We start from the raw sequence: 21,297 nt of genomic DNA, 5'->3' as shown, positions 1-21,297 counted from the left end.
ACGTATGCAATCTTTAAAAAATGTTGACGGTTAGGGCTTTTAGGGTCTGGGTGAGGGTTTATAATAAAATTAACACTATAATTTAGTTTTAGATGTCCAGTTTGGGCTTAATATTCTCATATGTGTTGAGAGTGGTACTAAACACTGTATGGTACCGCATGTGAACACTTGTAGAGAAAATTAGACCTGAAAGGCATCTGAAATTAAATTATAAAGTTAATTGTATCACAAACCGTCACCCTGACCCTAATAGCACTAACCGTCAACATCTTAGTTAGTTTTTGTTAGTAGATTGCGTATAGCTTGCGTAGATTGCGTATTTTAGAGTGGCCCAACCTAACAGACTTTTTTTACCTTAATATAATTGTAGTAAAAAAAAAGAGTTGTTATTTGCTGCCGATATCTTAAAGACATTTTGTAGTTTTTTCTATTGTAGTTAAACTTTAGACCGTTTTAAATATTTCCTCAGATTTAATTTAAAGTTAAGGTTGTTTAAATTTTGATAACTAAAACTCAACTCGTGATTTGGGTATGGAGCGACCTGAAAAAAGACACACCAAGAAACAGTATAATCCAATCAAAGCTGATGATAAACCATTGAGCTCCCAAATTATTAAAGATGCCAAGGAGTGGTGCAGATTATCTGTAAGTTTGTTACAAGTATTTACTTGCTCTCTTGCTGTAGACTACAGGTTTCCAACTTTTGAAGCAATCTGAATATTTGTAAAATTGAATTTTTGATGCAAAACTTTATAAATAAGTCTGTTTTCGCTGTTTCGGGTTTAAAACCTTGATCAGGTAAAAGCTGCACATCTACTTATGTTTGTAATTTTTTACAAAAAGCCTGAAGTACATACTTGATTTATATTGTTATAACAGTGCCAAAACTTTTTTTCTGTTGTGTGGCACCAAGTTGCATCCCTTCTATGACTTTCATTTTTACCTTATGATGACAATAAAAAATTTCAAAACTTTTTAATGTTTTACACTCAGATATTGGATTCTATTTTCTTGCTAATTAACAAACTGCTTTTTTTCAGTTAATTGAAACAAGAAGACCTTCAACACCTAAGGACCACAGCAGGTCATTATTTGGGGCAGATCGACATAAATTTGGCTCAAGACCTCCATCAGCAGTAAAAGTTGATGCCCATCAGCTTGATCCGAGTGATCCATCATCAAGACCATCATCTGGTGCAAAATTGCCACCATTAAGTTATACTCCGGTAAGATTAGCATTGTAGAGCTCAGTTTTATATTGCAGCTGCAAGAGAAAAAAACTGTGGCCATCAGTCATATTTTGCAACTGGTGGTTCCCAACTCATTTCAGGCCATCAAACCAGTCTCAAAATCAAATAATTGGTAGCTCACATTTAGATCTCAAAAAAATTTAACACAATTTGTTTTTACATTTTTGCTTAATTTCTTTAAAATCCAGTTAATCACATAATATAGTGCACAACCCAAAAAGTATTATTAGCCACTAGTTGAGAACTGTATGATACTTTAAATAGATGCCACACTATCTTTTATTCACAAATAAGAAATAACCTTTGTTTTCCCATTATATGAAATAAACTTGACTGCATGGTGCTTAACAGTTGAAACCAAATGCCAGAGATGAATTTTAAAACAAAACACACGCAAACATACAATTTATCATTTTAACTTGATCATTTGTTGTTACAGAGATCATCAGTTCCTGCTTCTGAAATATTTGCTGGGCCAACAAAACAACCCAATACTGCAGTGTTAATTGCACCACAAGCTGATAAACCAAGGGGCAACCTAGGTCATGACTCAAGTGAATTCAGCATTCGAAGACCTCCCAAGAAAAACAATCGGTCTCCAGTGAAAGCAGTACATCCTGGTGGGTCCAAAGTGTTGTTGTGTATTTAAATTGTTCTTGTAAAAAATTGCTCCTTTACTAGTTTGGCAATACAGGCCACAATTTTTCACAGGTGGTAGATATATATATAGTTTGTAGATGTGACATCAAACTTGTTTGACCGCAAGCCCCCAAAGTTATGGTTGCATGTAATAAATACAGATGTCCATTTCGACCTACTTTTATATGCTATTACAATTGATGGCAATATTTTCCTGAATAATGAAAGAATATTTATTTATTTATTTGCAAAGAACTGGAATTGTATGCATTTACAAAAAGATAAGAGCAAGGTGACCAGTAAAACATATCACATCAAATTTATTGAGTAAATGATGGACAGAATTAGAAACAGAGATGCAAAGCTATAAATATCATTCTTGTACTAAAATTGTGACATTTTTTAACATTGTAGGAATCAGTTCTTTGTCTGCGAAACACGAAGGAACTTCAAATGTAGCTTGTTATCATCCAACTCCACCACCTGTGCGACCAACAAACAGCAAGCTTCATTCTAACAAGGTTTGTATTAAAAATTGAGTTTGTATGCTATGTTATGTTAAAAAAGTTTCTTCGTTTGGTTTCAAGTGTTTACATATCAACTATGTCAAAAATATTAGTTAAGAATAAAAATGAATGATTGACTTTGAATGTTGTCAGTGTCAGTAACATTTGCTTATGTGTACAATTTTTTTCTAATGGACAAACTAAACAAGGCAAAAATGGCACATTCATGAGTTATCGGGTGACTTTGTTTTTTGTTGAGATTATACAACTGAGGATGCACGGTAAATCTAAAAGACGATAGTCCCCCAAAAAACAATTTTTTTAATTAAATATAATTTAAAATACTCATTCTTTAAATATGAATAATAATATGAAAAACCTGTGTAATATGGAAGTCAACATTTAGTCATGTTTTCAGGCAAATGTTGTTGTTATACCGACAAGTGAAGATGATAAATCATTTCAAGTGATGTCTGGAGGTGATAGTGCTTCATCTTCTTCCTCTGCTGGATCATTTGGAATGCCGAGTGACCCAGTTGCAAGAAAACTATCACCTGGATCAGGTACATTTTTAGGCAAATTGTAAAATGTATTGTATAGATCGATGGTTTTCAAGCTTTTTGGGGGGTGTCCCATTTAGGCAGATAGTAAAGTATGAGCTTGGTAGTTTTTTAATTTTCGCACACAACTGTTTAACCTGTCATGTCCCTGACTTGCTTCATTAGCAACCCTGTATCATCAAACTTTACTGCCTGTTTTCTTGTTCCTGTATGTATTCCGAGCAATGTCAATTTCAGGGGACCAATTTTCATCTGCATGTTTATGTAACAACGCCCCAAACAACAAAATTCTCCTGAAGTTTGACCCCAAATGACCCAGCGGTTCACTCACAGCCCCACAAAGCGTAAACTGTTAAATTGGCTTTACTGAGTAAAGTACATAATCTAGGAGTTTCATGCTGTGTTGGTTAGTGCAATGTAAGTTATTCTAAAGAATTTTAGAACTTTTTAATTTTCTGATGAAGTTCACCCATTTGTCGTTTATAACTTACAATGTGATACGGTGTTGCCCATTTATACATTTTCTACACAAGTTTGCTTGAGTAGTTTATATGCAATGGCCGAAATAAAAAAAGTACGGACTTCTGCACAAACACGCACATGGGGACCCATTTGTTTGCTTCCAAAAACAATCATATGTGTAGATCAAATTATGTGTATAGTAAATTGGTAAATAGGATATAAAATATATATTATGGAAGTATATATATTACAAAGCTACCTTTCTAGTTTTTGTTGTAATGGCCACATGCTTTTGTGCACTTCATATTGTTTGAACAGTTAGATGTACTTTTTGAAAGTACATTACTTTAAAAAAACTAGAAAAGTGGCTTTCTGATATACTTCCATTTTATATATTCTATACGATATTTACCAATTTACTACACTATACACAATTTTATCTACATACATGATTGTTTTTGCAAGCAAAAACGAATGGGTCCCCACACGCGTGTTTATGCGGATTTACGGTAAACCTATGTGGCGGTTATTTTTATATTCTGAAGGACAAATTTTTCACAAAGCATAAACTTAACTTTAAAAGTTCTTTTCCTGATTCTTTTAGCATCATTATTGTCATATAATTACAAAAAAATCGGTGAAAAAAGAACGGGGAAAATACATTCAATTTAATCTCTTGCTTTGACCTTGATATTGTGGTTCAAGTTCAGTTTTTAAACACAAATTTTCCTAGAAAGCCTTAACTGTTGTATTAGACACTATGTAAAAAAAGTCGTTTGCTACAAAGGTATACATAACAACTTGTTTTTCACTTAACTTTGTTTCGCAAAAACGACCGTTTAATGACCTTTTGACACTGTTTTTAATAGCATGCAGTCGTTTGTGTTCAACAATACCGTTTAGACTAATTTATACATGACTTAAGTACTGATTCTTGAATTGATTTGTCAAAAATAAAGAAGATACGTTATGACGAAAAATTCGTAACGGTGTTGTAATGCCTACAAGTTGACCTTTAGTGACCCGTGGTTATTAGACGGCGAAGCTGACACCGAGATCTTAAAGACCATTTATCGCGGCGTTCGAAAAAGTTAAGTTTATTATGGGTCCCCTTCCCTGAAGGGGACACATATTGTTTTTGTCTATATTTTTTTTTTCTTTTTTTCTTTTTTCTTTTTTCTTTTTTCTTTTTTTCTTTTTTCTTTTTTTCTTTCTAACGCAGATTTGTTCCCACGTTTTGGTCAAGAAAGAATGGTTCAAACTTTTTCAAATTTACACACAATAAAGATATTGGTCTAAAGATGGTCCATGTAAATTTTGACCCTGTTTGATCCCCCGGTTCACCCACAGCCCCCCAAAACGTGAAATTTTTAGCGCGGCTATTGTTCCCACGTTTTGGTCTAGAAAGAATGGTTCAAACTTTTTCAAATTTACACACATTGCAGATATTGGTCTGAAGATGGTCCATGTGAATTTTGACCCCGTATGACCCAGAGGTTCACCCATAGGCCCCCGAAACATAAATGTGTCTAACGCCCGTTTGGTCAAGAAAGACACTGTAGGCAGAAGTACCAAGAGAGTAACTCACTGGTTTACGATAGCGGGAGGGCTCAGCTTGACGTCGGACAGACGTTTTACGACTTGTCGTTTCAGTGATTAGAAATCAGCTGTTTTGCACAGCAATGCTATGTCGTTTTATTAAGTGGTCACTCACATTTTCAGTTTTGGCGAAAGTTTTACACCTATGACGTGATTTAAACCTAATAACCGTGCTTCGGTTTTGTATATGTCAAGAAAAACTTTGTTAATAAAAGTTAAGATGAAAAAATTAACTTGAGTTTTGCCAAATAAATGTTTTTTAAAATGCTCGTTGTCAGGTTGGCTGCCGCATGATCATGGGTTACTTAAGGTCAACTAGTCGGTATTACAAACACAGCTCAGAACTTTCTTCATAACGTAGCGTTTTTTTTGACAATCAGTTAAGGAGTCAATACTCAAGGCATGTATAAATTAGGCTTAACAGTATTGTTGAACACGAATGACGGTGTGCTATTGAAAACGGTGTCAAAAGGTCAAACAGTCGTTTGGCGTGTGCACCCTGAGAGGTTACTACTGGTCAATGGTACTCGTTTTGCGAAACAAAGTTAAATGAAAAACAATTTGTTATGTATACACTTGTAGCAAATTGCTTTTTAATTTACAGTGTCTGTAACACAACTGTTACAGCTTTCTAAAAAAATTGTGTTCAAAACCCGACCTTGGAGGACTATATCAGGGTCAAAGCAAGAGATTAGATTTAAGTCTTTGTTACGTTTTTTTAATTTTGTAATTACATGACAATAATAATGCAAAAAGAATACGAACAATTTTTTTTTATTGTTGGGTTAATGCTTTCTAAAAATTTGTCCTTAAGAATGTAAAAATCACCGCAACATTTGTTTACTGTAAATCCGCACAAACGCGCGTGTGGGGACCCATCAGTTTTTGTTTACAAAAACAATCGTATGTGTAGATCAAATGATGTGTATAGTTAATTGGTAAATATCGTATAGAATATATAAAATGGAAGTATATCAGAAAGCCACTCTTCTAGTTAAATTTCATATTTATGTTGATCAACGATGTTTTGCCTGACATAAACGAAACCGAAGTACGTTTATCGAGTTCGAATTACGTCTTAGGTGTAAAACCTGCGCCAATACTGAAAATGCGCGTGATAACTCAATAAAACGACACAGCATTGCTGCACAAAAAAACAGCTGATTTCTAATCACCCAAACGACTGTCTTGTAAAACCTCTGTCCAGACGTCAAGCTGAGCACTCCCGCTCTGCCGCCTTAATCGTAAACCAGTGAATTCCTCCCTTGGGACTTATATCTGACTGATAGCGTACACATATTATGGGTTGTAAAGGTAACTGGCAAAATTTTAAATACTAAACGAATACCCTGCTTAAACAATTGTTAACTTTTTCAAATATTTCTGCACCATAAGGCATGTATTTCTGCCTTAAAACTAAAACCGATTATTACGAGGTTTAAAGGGTAAAAAATGGGTGAATCCGAAAAAAAGATACAAAATTCTTTAAAAAACTTTACATTGCACCAAACAACAAAGCATGAAACTCTAAGATGCTGTACTTTAGTCAGTACAGCCGTTTCAAAAATTTTACGTTTTGGGGGCCTGTGGGTGAACCGCTGGGTCAATCGGGGTCAAACTTCAGGAGGATCAAATTTGGATTATTAACTAACATCTCTGTAAATTTGAATAAATTTGGAGCACTCTTTCTTGACCAAACACGTCTCACAAGCCAGCGTTAGACAGAAAAAAGAAAAAAAATACGGACAAAAACAATATGTGTCCCCTTCAGGGAAGGGGACCCATAATGATTTGCATGGTGACACAACAAAGGAAAAATGTTGGTCTCTTGACAGTCACCTGACTGTGGAGAACTTAAAAAAGGCTACTTAAAGTCTTGATTATAGCCTGGAGAGTTTGAGAAGCTATTTTAATTAACATTTTTTTGCAAAAGTGCAACATTTTTGAAAACATATGTTATTAAATTTTTCAGGTAACAGTGGGAAAACAGAGGAGTCGGCTGAAGAAGCTTTTTACTGGAACCAAAACATTCTTCCATGCATTGAACAACTCCAGGAAGTCATGCACACAGGTTAGTAACAAAATATCAGTTGAAAAACTCTTATTGCTTAAGTGTCACTGATGTCAAATAATCTTAAGTTGTAGCTTTGGTTCAGCCTGTTGTGTTTTCCGGAAAAAATTAAAACACTTATTTTTGGACAAATTAAAGTTCAAAAACCGCCATTACAAGATAAACTTTATTAACTTTTAAACATAAAGTTTAATTTGCTTGGACATATAAGTCAGTTTTTGATGAACAGAATCTTTTTTACCAGAACCAAATTTTCTGTTTTTTTTCATAGTTTTTAAGAACTGTTTTTGCTGTGTAGGTTTTAATTGATTCATCTCACGGAATTTCTGTGGCACTAGTGTAGTGTTGCTGTACTGTTCTGTACCATTTTAACGTCCAGTTACAAAATTAATACAATACAAAATGAATTTGGCTTGAAATGTTTATGCTATATTTATTTCTTACTTAACAAATATTTTCTTGTTTTCTAGATGTTCAAAGTCTTTGTACTGTTTGTGCCAACTTGTCCGAAGGTCTTAAAAGAGGGTCATGTTTTAACCACATGTCAGCTAGAAGAAGAATGTCACTCCTTACCGTCTTGTTTAAGCTTCTTAAAACTGAATGTCCTGATGTGATATTATCGTGTGCCAGCATAATTCTTCAGGTAATATTATGTTTGGAAGTAATAAATTTGTAATTAATTGGGACAAGCCATCGTAACTGATGACAAGGTTTATTTTAAGCTGCTTATTAATGTGTTTTAATAAATTTTTATTACTAGCGAAGGACATGCTGTTGCTTGAGTAACACTCTTTAAATTTAGGTTGCTTGTTCATGTAACCAAATAGGGTGTAAGGGTGTAGGGTGTAAATTTTTGAACTGTTTAACATAAATTTCTGCTTTTACCATAGGCCACAAATATGCTGCTACAATTTTATCTTGAACTTAATAACTATATTTTAAGCATAAGCAAATATAAATAAATTCTACATTCCTGCTTTCTCAGGTTCGTGTCCACAACAAAAACTTCAGCACCATTTGCAAGCTTATTTTCCGCATCTGTAGGGAGAAACAACATGATGAATTATTTGAAAAATATGGTGTAATCAGTAAGTTACAATCTATTGTTTTAACTCTCTGCAAAAATGTTGTGATTGTTGCAGTTTCTATAATACCGCAGCATGTGTAGCATAGTTGTGCAGATAGCCAGTTTCCTATTTGTTTGTTTGCCATGGTTTAAATATCCTATTTGATAGGTTCTTAATCAATGTAAGTTTCAACGCTAAAGAATTACTCCAAAACTTATTTACCACACGAATATTGCAAAATGGTACATTGTTTGAATTAAGTTTCTTTGGATTTTTCCACTTGAGTTAAAAAATGTGAATAGTATTACTGTGTCAAGATGGAGTGAGCTTTAACTGAATTAAGAACCGGGACCCGGCTCGAAACCCGACTTTGAACCTGGTAAACAACATGGCATTTAATTTTTTTTAAACAATCTATTTAATTCAGCTCCCATGATCACTGTGATAAAAGATGTTCAAGATCCTGTTACAAAATACGAAAACTACGAAGCTTACCTTTATCTGTGTGGATCCCTGAAATTTCTGTCTGACAACAAGGTTAGCAATGTAAAATTACATTTGAAATTTGTTTTGTAAAAACATATATTGCTTAATCATGTGGCAGTATTAAAACATGTAAATAAATCCAGGTTATGCAGGTTTTGATATTATTTGATTGTTAAGTGCTCTATCAAGCCAAACAGGCTGTATTCACAAAGTACTGAAGTTTAGTGATCTTGGCAAAACTGTTATTCAATATAATCAAGTACAAGTACTGATGTATTATATTGTTGTGTTGGCTTGGCATACATAAGCCTCTTCAAATCTTCAAGTGGTATTAAATGTCAGTAAACAAGCCTGAACACATACAAACTATTAAATGTTAAAAATTTGACAAGATAACCCATTGGAAGTTTAAAAAATGTAATTGTACCTCTGATGCAATGATTTTTGCAGAGCCTAAACCCTTCTTTTACTTACTTTTGATCAAAGAAACTTATGTCAATATATATAATGCTCAGAGTCTTTCAATAGTGGTTTTGTACAAGTGTGCAAATGACATAAAATTTATATTTCAAAGCCTTTGTGTGGTTTTACTAAAAAGCTAGTTTGTGTAAACATGTTTTAACCTTTTGTAGAAAGTTTGCATGGCACATAGTTACAAAATGATTAACTTTTTTGTCAACTGTTTGTAGGGTCAATATCTTTAAAGTAAGCAAACCTACAGAAGGTTTGGTCTGTTGATAAGTAAACACCTTCGTTAAGTGTTTTTGTGGTTAATGGGTTTGCCTTTGTCTGCAGAATATTGCCAACACCATGTACATGAACGACTGTGTGCCCGCCTTACTTCATTTTACCACTGCTACTCTGGAGGTTAATAAGCAACTTCGAAAATTCGACGAAATAAAAAAGCTCACCAAATATGCAACAGATTTGTTAGTGCAGGTAACTGTATTTAGAGCAAATTTGGTCCGTATTTAACTTTTGTCTTCAATAAACAATTGCCCAATTTACTGAAATCTTGTCTAAACAATTGATAAAACTTTTGTCTATTATGCTTACTTTTACAGGTGTGCCAAATTTACCCCCGGTTAATACCTTGTTTTATTCAAACAATAGGAAAAGTTCTGTGTTTAGTCTGAATAACATTTTGTAATAACTAAACAAATAAATATTGGTTTGGTTGAAGAAAAATTTCAAAAAATGCAAATTTTTTAACTGTTAAGAATATGTAGAACATAGAACCCAAATAATACTGCTTACAGTGATAAACATTTTTTCCACAAACCTATAGCAACCAATTTTTGTGTAGTTTAAAGTGTGCTTGGCTTAACATCAGTTTACTTCATTTTTTTATGTTCCAGCCCCTTTCAAACAAAAAAACTTGCGTTTGATTTAAACTTTGTGTACAGTTCCATAGTTTTGGTGCAACTCTCACTTTTAGCCACAATAGTGAAACTTAGCTAAAACAAGCTGCAGACAGTGCACACTGTTTCGACCTATAAGGTCTCATCAGTGCAGCTGGTTACGAGAGATCGGCTGCATTGGCTAGTGTAGCCATTCAACGGCACTCCAGTTTGCAGGGAGTAACAGGGTAAAATACCCATCCCTCACCTAGTCTGTGCGATTCCACAACTAGGCATACAGCACAGAGGAAACTGGCTCACAATGGCCAAGCAACTGCTTGGGAACCAAAGTGAAGTCGGCCCAGTGTCACAGTATCAATGTAAAAGCATTAAATGTTGTGTTAGCTAAAGCAAATGTGTTGAAGTGGAATGATATTCTTTACATCAGGGGCGGGCAACCTGCGGCCCGCAGAGACACTTGGATTTTAAAAGTAGTTGGCAAACGAGTCCAATTATTACATATTTTTGAGCTGATTAATGCGCCTGATGCTAGTTTTCTGCGATCTGGCAAAATGTGGCTAGAATCAAATACGAATTATACTTGTAATTAAGCATATTCGGTAAGAAACAAAGCAAAATCACTTTGTGTGATGCACATGTGCGGCCCTCGATCCAATTTTGACGTTTGTAATTGGCCCTACAGTAACAAAGGTTGCCCACCCCTGCTTTACATAATCTAAATTGTCACATTCTAACTCTTCACTCCTAGTTGTGTTTTTTTAACAAATCCAAAGCCCTTGAGTTGTCAACTTTGGACTTATCTAAAATACAATTTATCATCCAGGTCACTACAGCATTACGGAATATGTTGGATGTGGATAAAAAAGTGCAACAAACAGTTCAAGGTTTCCCGACCTTGCTTGATGCTTTTCTACACTTTGGATCAGATGAAAAAGTTGCATGGATTCTTTCCAGGATTTTAAGGTTTGCAAAAAATAATTTTGAATTGTCAATAAACAACACAGCAAAATCTCTTTTTATCTATTTTCAAGTGTTTTAATGTACAAAACAAATACAAAAACAATAAAAAAGTAGTATATCACACAATTCATGGATCATGACTGACTGCACTGCAGCTACACTGTTTTATAAATCGCAAAAAGAATTTGCAATGTTTTGTTTATCCTTTGCTTATTGCAACAGCTGTGTAAAAGCATTTGAACTATGTTGTGTGATATAAACATACATAAAACTTGCCCAAAACAAGTTTTAGCACAAAGAAATGGCTTTTTCAGGACACAAAGTTTGTGGACATGTGGATAACAAACTAATAAATATGACATAAAAAAATTATCATCTGCTTTTTTTCAACAGCAAACTGACCATGTACAGCAGCTGTATTACTTATCTGGATTCAACTGAGTGGCCCAACATTTTTCTTTACCACTTGGGGGTGCACAGACAAAACTCTGACGTCATAGTGCGCCTCTGCTTCGCTTTGGGAAACCTTGTTGCCCGTTCTGACCATTTACGAAGGACCTTGTTTTTTCATCAAAGTAGTCCAGATGTTGAACAGGGTATGAATTGTTTGTTTTTATCATAGGTCCCCTTTCTGAAGGGAAGTGTAAGAATGAATGATTTTAAAGTAAACTCAAAAACCTATTACAAATTTCTACACACAATGTTCAAACTAAAGCACTATGCAGTGGTCCATAACCTTTTTTAACGAATTCTTTCCTTCCCTATTTAAGACGTCTGTGTGCTTTTTGATACACGGTGCTATGAATATGACGCCAGTTTAGTTTCTGAGAAAAGTATTTATTAAAATTATTGGGAATTCAGTCTACTCAGATAAGGTAACCCTATGCTAAACCATACTAAGATCATTTAAAATTGAATCTTTTATCAACTTTACAGGTTATATTTCCTAAGATTAAGTGTCTATTTACAAACCACATGCGAAAATTAAGGTCGATTCCTGACCTCAAGTTTTAAAACTTTTCGGTTGGGAACCACTGCGCTAACGATTTAACTTTAAAAATCAATAGACTATTGTGTTGTTCATTAATGATTCATCTGTAATACCAAAGTACATTTAATTTTAATACCTTTACAATCTTACAGGCAGTTCACAATGCATGTCGGCTTTGGTGGAGCTAATTGACATTTACAATCAACAAATCGAGTCCCTAGATGACAAAGCTTCGTCAAAGGCGGAAAAGGCGAACGACGTTTTAGTGAAAATTGTTCGAGTGATTGCTAACATGTCGATTGGGGAGGACATTGGACCATATATCGCCTGCAATGTACAAGTGGTAGAGAGGCTGTTGGACATGTTAGGTGGGTGTAGCTTACATGAGTCTTTATCGTGTTATCTTATGGAATGCGCTAAACGTACATGGTGGTATGTTCGCAACGCGTGCCATTAAGCCAGTTTTCAACCTCCTTTTGGTCAAGACAAAATGGTTTGAACTGGTAATGCACCGAATATACGGTTTGCCGAATTTATTCTGTTGAATCGGTCATTTTTACAAAGATTCAAGTTCAGCTGAATAATTTGTTGCGATTCGGTCGAAACCGAATCTTTTATGAACGCCAATTTATAGCGAAAAACGTGCGTTTTCTGCTTAGTAGGGTACCACACAGTCTTTTAAAATGCGCCATAACTAAAATTACCACTGTTCGCTTGGTAGAAAAACTTATATTTTCATCTTAACCGTCGTAAAAATTAGGCCGATTCGTTGCATCTGTCCTTCTGTCCTTTCATTTTTTTACACGTTATAGATAGCTATCCAAAAGTGGCCCTATAAATTATAAATAGATTTAACCCAGGTTGAACCAGCAGGTGATTAACATACCCCAAAAACGTGAGTGTATCATACTTTGTTGGTTGGCCAAAAAAATACTTAAACCTTCCTGTGACTCTCAAAAATGTTTGGGGAATAATATTCGCCCGCACAAGCTTCCAAAGCCGCCCGTTTTTACACATCAAGGTTACAAACTCAAGAAAAACAAATTACGATGCGGAGTCCGGTTGTTTATCTAAACAGCGCGCTCAAGGTTACACTGTCTGTTGACGATGTGCCAAGTGGTTCACACTTGATAGATTAACCTTTGTGACAACTTGTTTTTCTAACGAATCAGTCGTTTCCAGCTGTGTGAGTCGCTGTTTTTGAAGACTTTTCTGGACTTCAAACAGTAACTTTTTATCAATCTTTTATGGTGACTCAGGTGGTTGTAAACGGGTGTAACTGATGTGGCCCTTCATATCACCGATGATGGAATTGAATAATAAAGCATATTGCTTTTTACGTCTAATTGGGCCGGCGTTTTCCTAATTAAACTTATCAGCAGATCTGTGTATAGTGTTGTAAAACTGAATAAATATGTGACTTTTGAAACAAAGGATAGAATGCCATGTTAGTGCATTAAAACCCTGGCAGGGACACTTGGCCCAATTTGGAATTTCATTGTTGTTTAAATTTAAAATATTTTCAGCTGAGTATAAAAATATTATGAATGAAAAAGTGTCCTCTTCTATTCTAAGTGAAGGAGAGTAAGTGATAAATGCGTGATGGACGCTTGGACTCGGGAACTTTTTACATCGTAGACTGTTTCAGGTTTTGATTGTACAGTACATAATTTAAGCCTTACACTTGACTATAATACTTTATTCTTTACCACAACAGTAGACGCTTCACTTGAATTTGGATTAGGCATCTAAAATGAACTGTTTTTTTAGTTTAAATGGAAAATTTGGTGTTTCCACGCCGAAATAATGCTTGAAAAAAACTAGCACTTGGTAATTAGTCATTAACTCATTTTCCAAAAAAAAATATAAAACTTCATCCTGAAACAGAGGGGGTAAATTTACTTCCAAGTGATGGGTAAAATTGGTATAGTATAACATTTCTTAAAACCTGATTTGGTCATAATTTGGTTTATCTTGCCTTCACAGCAACACGCAGGCACGCTAGGAACAGGAACAAAGCAGAAAACTTTTTTTTTAAAAACTTGAAGGACTTCCGGCCTGAATCTTGCGTTGTGTCGATTTCAGAAACTCGCAGCGTTGAAGAAGGCGAGGAATTGATCGTGAATCTACTTACAACACTCAACAACCTTTCATACTATGACGGAGTCATTGATAGCGATCATTCGAACGCCATGAGTGCTGTAACTGCCCAACGACTTCGCCTAACTTCGTGTAAGTAACCAGTAATTAACATGCTTCCTTAACGCAACATAAAAAGTCTAACTTTATAAGCAGTGATTGAATCAGGATTAACTAATCCCATCTTGGCAAATTTGTAGCTGTCTGACGGACAACGGATTAAGCGTTTAGTCAGTCTGTCTGGTAGTCCACTGGACTGCATATAATTTCAGGTCATCGGTTCACAACCTTTTTTTTACGAATTCCTCACTTAACATTTGAAAACATTTTCATTCTGCCCTAGAATACTACATAGTAGATGCTAAACCAAACAAGTCGTGTCTTTATCAACTTCACAGGTTGTATTCCCAGAACTTAAATGTCCATTTACAAACCACATGTAAAAACTAAAGTAAATTCCTCCCCGGTTGGTAACCGCTGCTTTAGGTTAAGCATTTTAGGATAATTAATACGTTGACGAAATTTAACAAATTACCCCCTCCTATTTATGCTGTTTAAACTGAGTTTAAGGTAAGTCGTTGTCATTTGGGTTGTGTGCAATTCACAAGGGCCCGCTGGAAGTGCCAAAGAGCTTTTGTAAGTCAGTTGGTCAGGAATAGGTGGACTTCTATTGCAGCTACAGCAAGTTATTCCAGTCTACACCTTACTGAACACAAACGTTTTTTAAGCCTATTCCTTAGCTGTAATACACGCTTCGTGCAGTTATCAGATTAAGTATATATAGGCTACACAGTTTGCATTACTACTTGGTTGTAGATCAGCGGTTCTCAAACTGGGTCCCTTAGGCCTTAGGGGTCCTCCAAGCGATTTCAAAGGGACCGCAAAGAGCTTAAGAAACTTCTAATTACAATTTTATGTAATATCAGATCTTGCGATCGTATGTGCAAAAAACCTATATGAGTCTCCTGTGACAGAAAGTGATCCTTAACTTTATTTTTAAATAACAAATGAGACAATTGTTCGCGCGTACTTTCATTATTGTTTTAGTCTTATTTGTAATGTGATGAACTGCATGCCATTAAAACATTCCTGTGTGTCAATCTTACGAAACGAAACTAAAAGCATTCAGCAAGCATGAACTTTTAGTTGGTAACTTCACAAGGTACTTTCACTCATATAAATTTATTCAGCTTGAACCGCGTGTTAGAAAAAACTACGAAGGGACCGCTATGACAAAAAATGAAAACGTTTCAAAACCAATGTTGTAGATTGTTAACTAGATTATAAACTTACACGCATGCATGGGAAGAGGCCAATTTCATAACAAACCGGTCTGCATTGAATTCGTGCTATTTTCAGTGCTAAGCCACTTCATGATGAGTGATAACATGACGATTGTGGCTGAAGTGGCAAGAGTCTTCGGGAACTTGACGCGTCATGATGACGTCAGAGATCTGGTTCACCAGCACAAAGGTACGTCATTTTAAAGACCTGTCTTTCTTGTGTTGAATTTCCGTATGTGCTGATAAGCTAAAGACTTTGCAAGTTATGTTCTAAATTGTTAAAACTTAGTGCAAATATTTCACCTTGCACACACTTATTGTTCCACTCTAATTGTGAAGCACTTTCAAAAATTTTAAATAAGTAGGTAAATTTATGTGCACAAAATATGCGAAAAAATTATCTGCACAAATAAATATTAGATATTTAAACAGTTGTTTTTCGGGTAACAATATTTGAAAAATACAGGACGTTTGGAGAAACTTAAAACCCAGCTTAACAATGCACATATTTCCACAACAAAAAGATAAATATGTTTATTTTTACTTTCAATAACCACATAAAGTAATTTTTTCGCAGGCACGTAATCAAATGTGTAAATCTGACAATTAATTTGGCATATTTTTTGACAAATAAAGCATATTGGAAGCCAAAAAGACATATTTTTTTATGTATATAAACGTTTTTTTCTTTATTCATTATGTACAATACAAAACACCTTCGTTCAATTTGCTTGCAAGCTTGACATAAAACACCCGCTGCAGTGTCATATAAACGCAATGCAATATTCATCGTCGGACAGATAAACAAGTGAGAACTTACTAGACGAAACCGTACATGTACATCGGATACAGTGGAATAGACGGGACCTGTAGCCTTGCCAGGGTGCGCTTTTGTCGCCCAATTGGGTGGCGTTTTGTCAGCAGTCCTTTTTGACATTAAGTTAAGAATTGCGCTGTTTGGGTTTTAGAGGACCATTTATTTTGTATTTTACATGCTTTCTGACATAAATACACTGTAAAATTGGGCTGGTTTTTGATTTACTTTGCAGTTGCGTTTTGGGGCTAGTTTTTACAACAGAGTTCCGCTTTTTTAAGGATCTGGCAATACTGGGACCATTGAGGCAGCATTGACTTGAATATACACTGTCTAACGTAGACTATGTGACAACAAACATATGAGTAATATACGTTTTCCGTTGTGAAGAAATCATCCTTGGGCTAAAGTTTAAACGAAACGGGCTTTACAATGGTTTTTTACATGTTACTCGATTTGCTTGTTTTTTATCTTTTTTTGTCTTCCCTGCAGTTTGTCCACCCTCTTTTGTCTTAAAATGTTTAATGGATTTGGACGAAACTTTCACAGATGGTAGATATGCCATTCGCGTGCTCAACTAGTAGTGTTAAAAACACGACAAAACAGACGTTTTTGAAACCGCGTATATTACAATTACGAGTTGGGGAGACTATGGTTTACAACGCAAAATGAAATTATTGATTATAACGATTTTAACTTTGTCTGCAGTTGACCTTATGATGGCAGCACTTCTGGACTCTGGTGATCGTCAGGTTGTCTACAACGCTTGTGGTGTTCTGATTAATATTAGTGCCGACCCTCATAAGCGTGTTGACCTGCTCAACGAAAATGCTGTGTCCAAGTAAGTTTCATGGTCAACTTAAATTAAACACGTTACAGGGGTTTGGAAAAAATGGCATGAAGATGTATTGTTTGGTGCGAGGGTTGCAATACTCAAACTTAAAAACAAACTATTACCTTTTTGCATGTAACGACCTTTAAAATATGTAACTAATTTTCACGTGCCGTGCAAATGTTACTTTTGGCACTAAAATGGCCTTAGAACTTGTCAAAAGGCCCATTTCAATGGTTATCCTATACAGGCTCATTTAGATGAAGAAGTCTTGCCTTACGTTAAACGGACAATGTCCAAACTGTTTTCAAGACAACTTTTAGCATTGCCACATAAAGTGTGACGCTTTGCTTACAGACTGACCGATGTTCTTCGTGACTTCGCACCTCTGCAATGGAGAATAGGAGGTGTAGCATGTCAGCTACTGTGGAATTTATGTTCAACAAATGATCTGGATAAAAACGTCGAGACTGAGTTGATCCCGCTCATTAAAACTTTACAGCACTTTACAGGTAACCATATGATATTAAAAACCGTCATGTCTGACCTTTTTAACGCAAAAAATGTGATGTGATAAGTTTGTTATGATATGAATTGGTAAAGCATTCTTTGTTTAAAAGGTGACTGTATAAAGGCCAACCGTTTTTTTTCAACGTTGGAATTTTGGATTTTTTATTTTATATGTATGCTAATGCTAATGTTATCATCAGTGACATGAGGGCCTACATCAGTTGTACCCGTTCATAACCACTTGAGTCACATTAAAGATTGATAAAAAGGTGCGAAACAAGCCTCGCGTAAAAACGGCATTAGAATTTGCGAAAACGTTTGATTAACAAAGCATGTCGCTTTTTAAGTCTATTTAAGCCGCTTTTTTCTCTTTAAACTTATAAACAGATCCGTGTATAGTGTTCTAATGGGACCTGTTTTGTAAAAAAAGGTTTTTGTTTTAGGAAATAGGTTATAGTCGGCACTTCATAACTAATTGGTACGTTACTACCAAATTTATTATACGGAGGAGATATAACAAACAACTGGACAAAATGCTAATCTATGCATATCATTTCGTAAATTAGGTTTTTGTTATTAAGGGACAGTTTTTATGTGATTTTTTGGCACCCTAGTACCAAATTTATTACAAACAACTGGACTATAAAATGCTGATCTATGTATGTTCTGTTCGTGGTACAAGAATATTGTTTGACCTTTGTTACTGCCACGGTTACTTCGGGCACACTGTCAAACGGAGACAAACAATAGATCAAGAATACTTGTTTACAATGCGTTAGGAAGTTCGCGCCTTGTAAGCCGGGCCGTTACTCCTTTGTCTTTCATGTCAGTGCAAGCCTTTTGTAAACCGACAATAAAAAGACAATGGACATCTAGGCTGGTTGAAACTTGCGAACACTATGTACACTGTAATTACGTTTTTACATACTTTCGTCTCTGTTGGACATCATGCCGGACATTTAGTTTTTTCCAGAACCAAGTTGTAAGAAATGGTAGTTTATCGGTAGTCCGATTGCGCCACTAAGCACTCACATCTTTAACACCAATCCAAACAATTACATTTCTGCTTAAAGCCCCAAAATCGAAATTATGTACGTTTTGTTCAAAATTTGGCACCTAGCTTCAAATCTTACAGTTTAATTTGTTTCCTTATTTTTGTTTCGAACCATCGTTTTGGTGGTTTGACTTAGTATAAAAAAATACATTTTAAAAAAAAGTTAGCATTTCTTTCGATTTCAGAATATGAATCGGTTGTTGAGTTAAGTCAAATAAATGCTAAAGATGACAGATCGTTGGAATTTTTGCTGAGCACGTGGAAAGAAGACTTCTACAAATATGGAAAGCCGCTGTTGGATAACCTCTTGTCAAAAACGACGCTTTTAGAACCTTTGAATCAAGCTGAAAATTCTGCTGCCTGACTGTGGAATTGTACATTTTTTACGCTTAGTATTTGGTTATTTCTCATAGTTCAAGTAAAGATGTTGTTCTGGCATTTTAATACTTTTTATCAAAACTTGTTTTACATATTTGCACTATTGCACTTGTAAGGCAAACGTCACTTTTATCCATTTTACATCCTGCCTTCCTATATTGACCAGTTTCAAATTTATTGTCAAAATTTTTTTAACAAAAAGCAAAATATCATCTGTGACAATTTTCTTAGGTGCTTAATTTTACTAGACCTGTTTGTGTTACAAAAAGTTCCATTACGTCGTTAAAAAGTGATTTCCAAGTATTGCTTCGTAAAACACAGACAACATACACTGCTTTTATCGTGACGTCAGAGCTTCAGCAAACTCATTTTTTGCATTCTTCCATACTTTTGTAACGCGGTTTGCGATACTGTGATATTCGTTTAGTAATTTTTTTATTCCATAATTTATATTTGTTACGTTGGAAATTTTTATTGACGCTCTATTTTTTTAAAAACGTGATTTTCCAACTCTTGATACAAAAGAAAATGTAGATCTATTTTGGAGAGGGCTGTTAGTGTCTTTGCAGAATTAAGATATGTTTAGCAAGGCCTGTATTGTACCAAAATCCACATTAATTTCTTCAAGTGTTTAAACCAGTGGTTCTCAAACTTTTTAAGCATGCGGCGCGTTAAAGAACTAAAATATCCTTCTGTTCGCAGGTAAACACAACAAAAGTTGTTCAAAGAATGTTAATTTTCGACTTTGTTGTGGTGGGTAAGGATACTCTTCATAAACAATAACTAAAATATGAACTTTGAAACGTTTGTCATACACACCAGTATTTCGTCATGAAGTCCTAAAACACCAATAAATGTTTGAAACATTTCGCGGCACACTTGGAAATCTCTCACTGCACACAGTTTGAGAACCACTGGTTTAATCGCTCACTAAATTCGTACAGCGTGAAAGCCAAGAACCAACTAATAGCCTAATTGAAAACAGCCCGACTGACATATGCTACTTGGTGCAGCACTGTCTGCTGAATTATTTTTTGTGTGTGCAAGTAATAAGATTTACACTGTTTGGCACATAATAAATGGCATAAAAGTTTAATGCTTTGTTTGCTAACGATAAAAGCAAGCAAACGAACATTAAAGAATGTCCACAACATCAAACTGCGTCCTACCCAGCCCAATTTATTCGGTGACTACAATTTCAAAAACTTCCCTTTTGTGCTTGTTTAAGTAGGGGTTTTACGAACAAGCCAACCATCAGGCGGATAAAATCTTCAAGCAATCAGCAAAACGAATGTAATTTTACATGACAAAACTTTAATGTCGTTTTTTTGCATTTCAGAATTGGCATATTGGGCATAATTAAGGCTTCTGAATTCTAACAGTTCATGGTCAAACAATTTTCAAGTTTAGGTTATCACTGAATGCTGTTGCCTTTTTCAGTCACTTCGGATGTTTTTTTGGCTGTTCGGTATTTGGACCTGACATAAAATATTCAATTGCCCGTCAACCACAACATCCCGCCAAGCTAGTATCAAAACACGTTGCACACAGTAAAGTTCGCACACATCCGCACAAAACAACCTCAAATTCTCTCTGAAACCGCCCAGTTCTGGCTTAGGCAAACAAACAAACACGAGAGAGATGTCACGAACCACGAACAAATTATGTCTCCCAAATTAAGCAAGCGTTGTGACTTAACATATAGTTTTGGGACCCATGGTCTGAAAAAAATCATTACAATATATATTACCTGTTTGATGTTATAAAATACAGTTGCAAAAGGCGCATTCGCGACTTTGGTGCGAAAAAACATCTTCGCCAGCAATATGCTTCATAATGATTGACATTCTTGGCAGATAAAAAAAAATGTTTTACGACGGGAAAGAGGAAATTAAGCACAGCACTTGCCAATTCGAGACAAATAACAACGCTGGCTGAGTTCGCAAGCCGATTGCGCCACAAAGCACTGTGTCGCAACAGAGGGAGCAAATTTCCTCTCTCTTTTTTCTCTGCAATCAGCTGGACCGGCAAAGAGCGGCTATTGGCTGATTTCGGTGCGGGTGATTTATAACAGTTGAGTGTACTTTGTGTCATGCCGGCTTGGAAAATTACTGAAGAGTTCCTTTCTTTCATTGCTGCTCTCTCTCTCGGGTTTGCCTGTGCTGCTGGTCAGAAGAACAGAATGCTGTACTGAGGCCTGACTGTTACAGCAAACGCAGCACTGTGGTTTGCCAGTAAACCGAAATGTGGTTTTGCCTCCTGAGAAACAGGTTTTTCAGAAATTCCGTCGAATTGGGAACTGGAACTGGACAGATTAATAAAACGGCGGTTAACT

At 35.4% G+C, this 21,297-nt stretch overlaps 1 protein-coding gene across 1 annotated transcript; it reads left to right on the top strand.

The window, feature by feature from the left end:
* The first annotated feature begins 473 nt into the window (after window positions 1-473).
* Window positions 474-19,508, top strand: LOC145232670 (armadillo repeat-containing protein 2-like). Its single transcript, XM_080097334.1, has 18 exons — window positions 474-645; window positions 1,041-1,226; window positions 1,690-1,870; window positions 2,304-2,410; window positions 2,814-2,958; window positions 6,989-7,087; window positions 7,558-7,730; window positions 8,073-8,175; window positions 8,582-8,691; window positions 9,436-9,579; window positions 10,825-10,964; window positions 11,355-11,557; window positions 12,105-12,320; window positions 14,038-14,184; window positions 15,451-15,564; window positions 16,897-17,029; window positions 17,378-17,532; window positions 18,770-19,508. The coding sequence occupies exons 1-18, from the start codon at window positions 532-534 to the stop codon at window positions 18,946-18,948; spliced, it is 2,649 nt and encodes an 882-aa protein (XP_079953460.1). The 5' UTR covers window positions 474-531; the 3' UTR covers window positions 18,949-19,508.
* Window positions 19,509-21,297: the final 1,789 nt, after the last annotated feature.

This window comes from Phallusia mammillata, chromosome 6, assembly GCF_965637545.1.
Source record: "Phallusia mammillata chromosome 6, kaPhaMamm4.hap1.1, whole genome shotgun sequence".
NCBI classification, from domain to species: domain Eukaryota; kingdom Metazoa; phylum Chordata; class Ascidiacea; order Phlebobranchia; family Ascidiidae; genus Phallusia; species Phallusia mammillata.
Note: the sequence above shows the minus strand (reverse complement) of the source record. Positions and strands in the feature narration are given on the sequence as shown.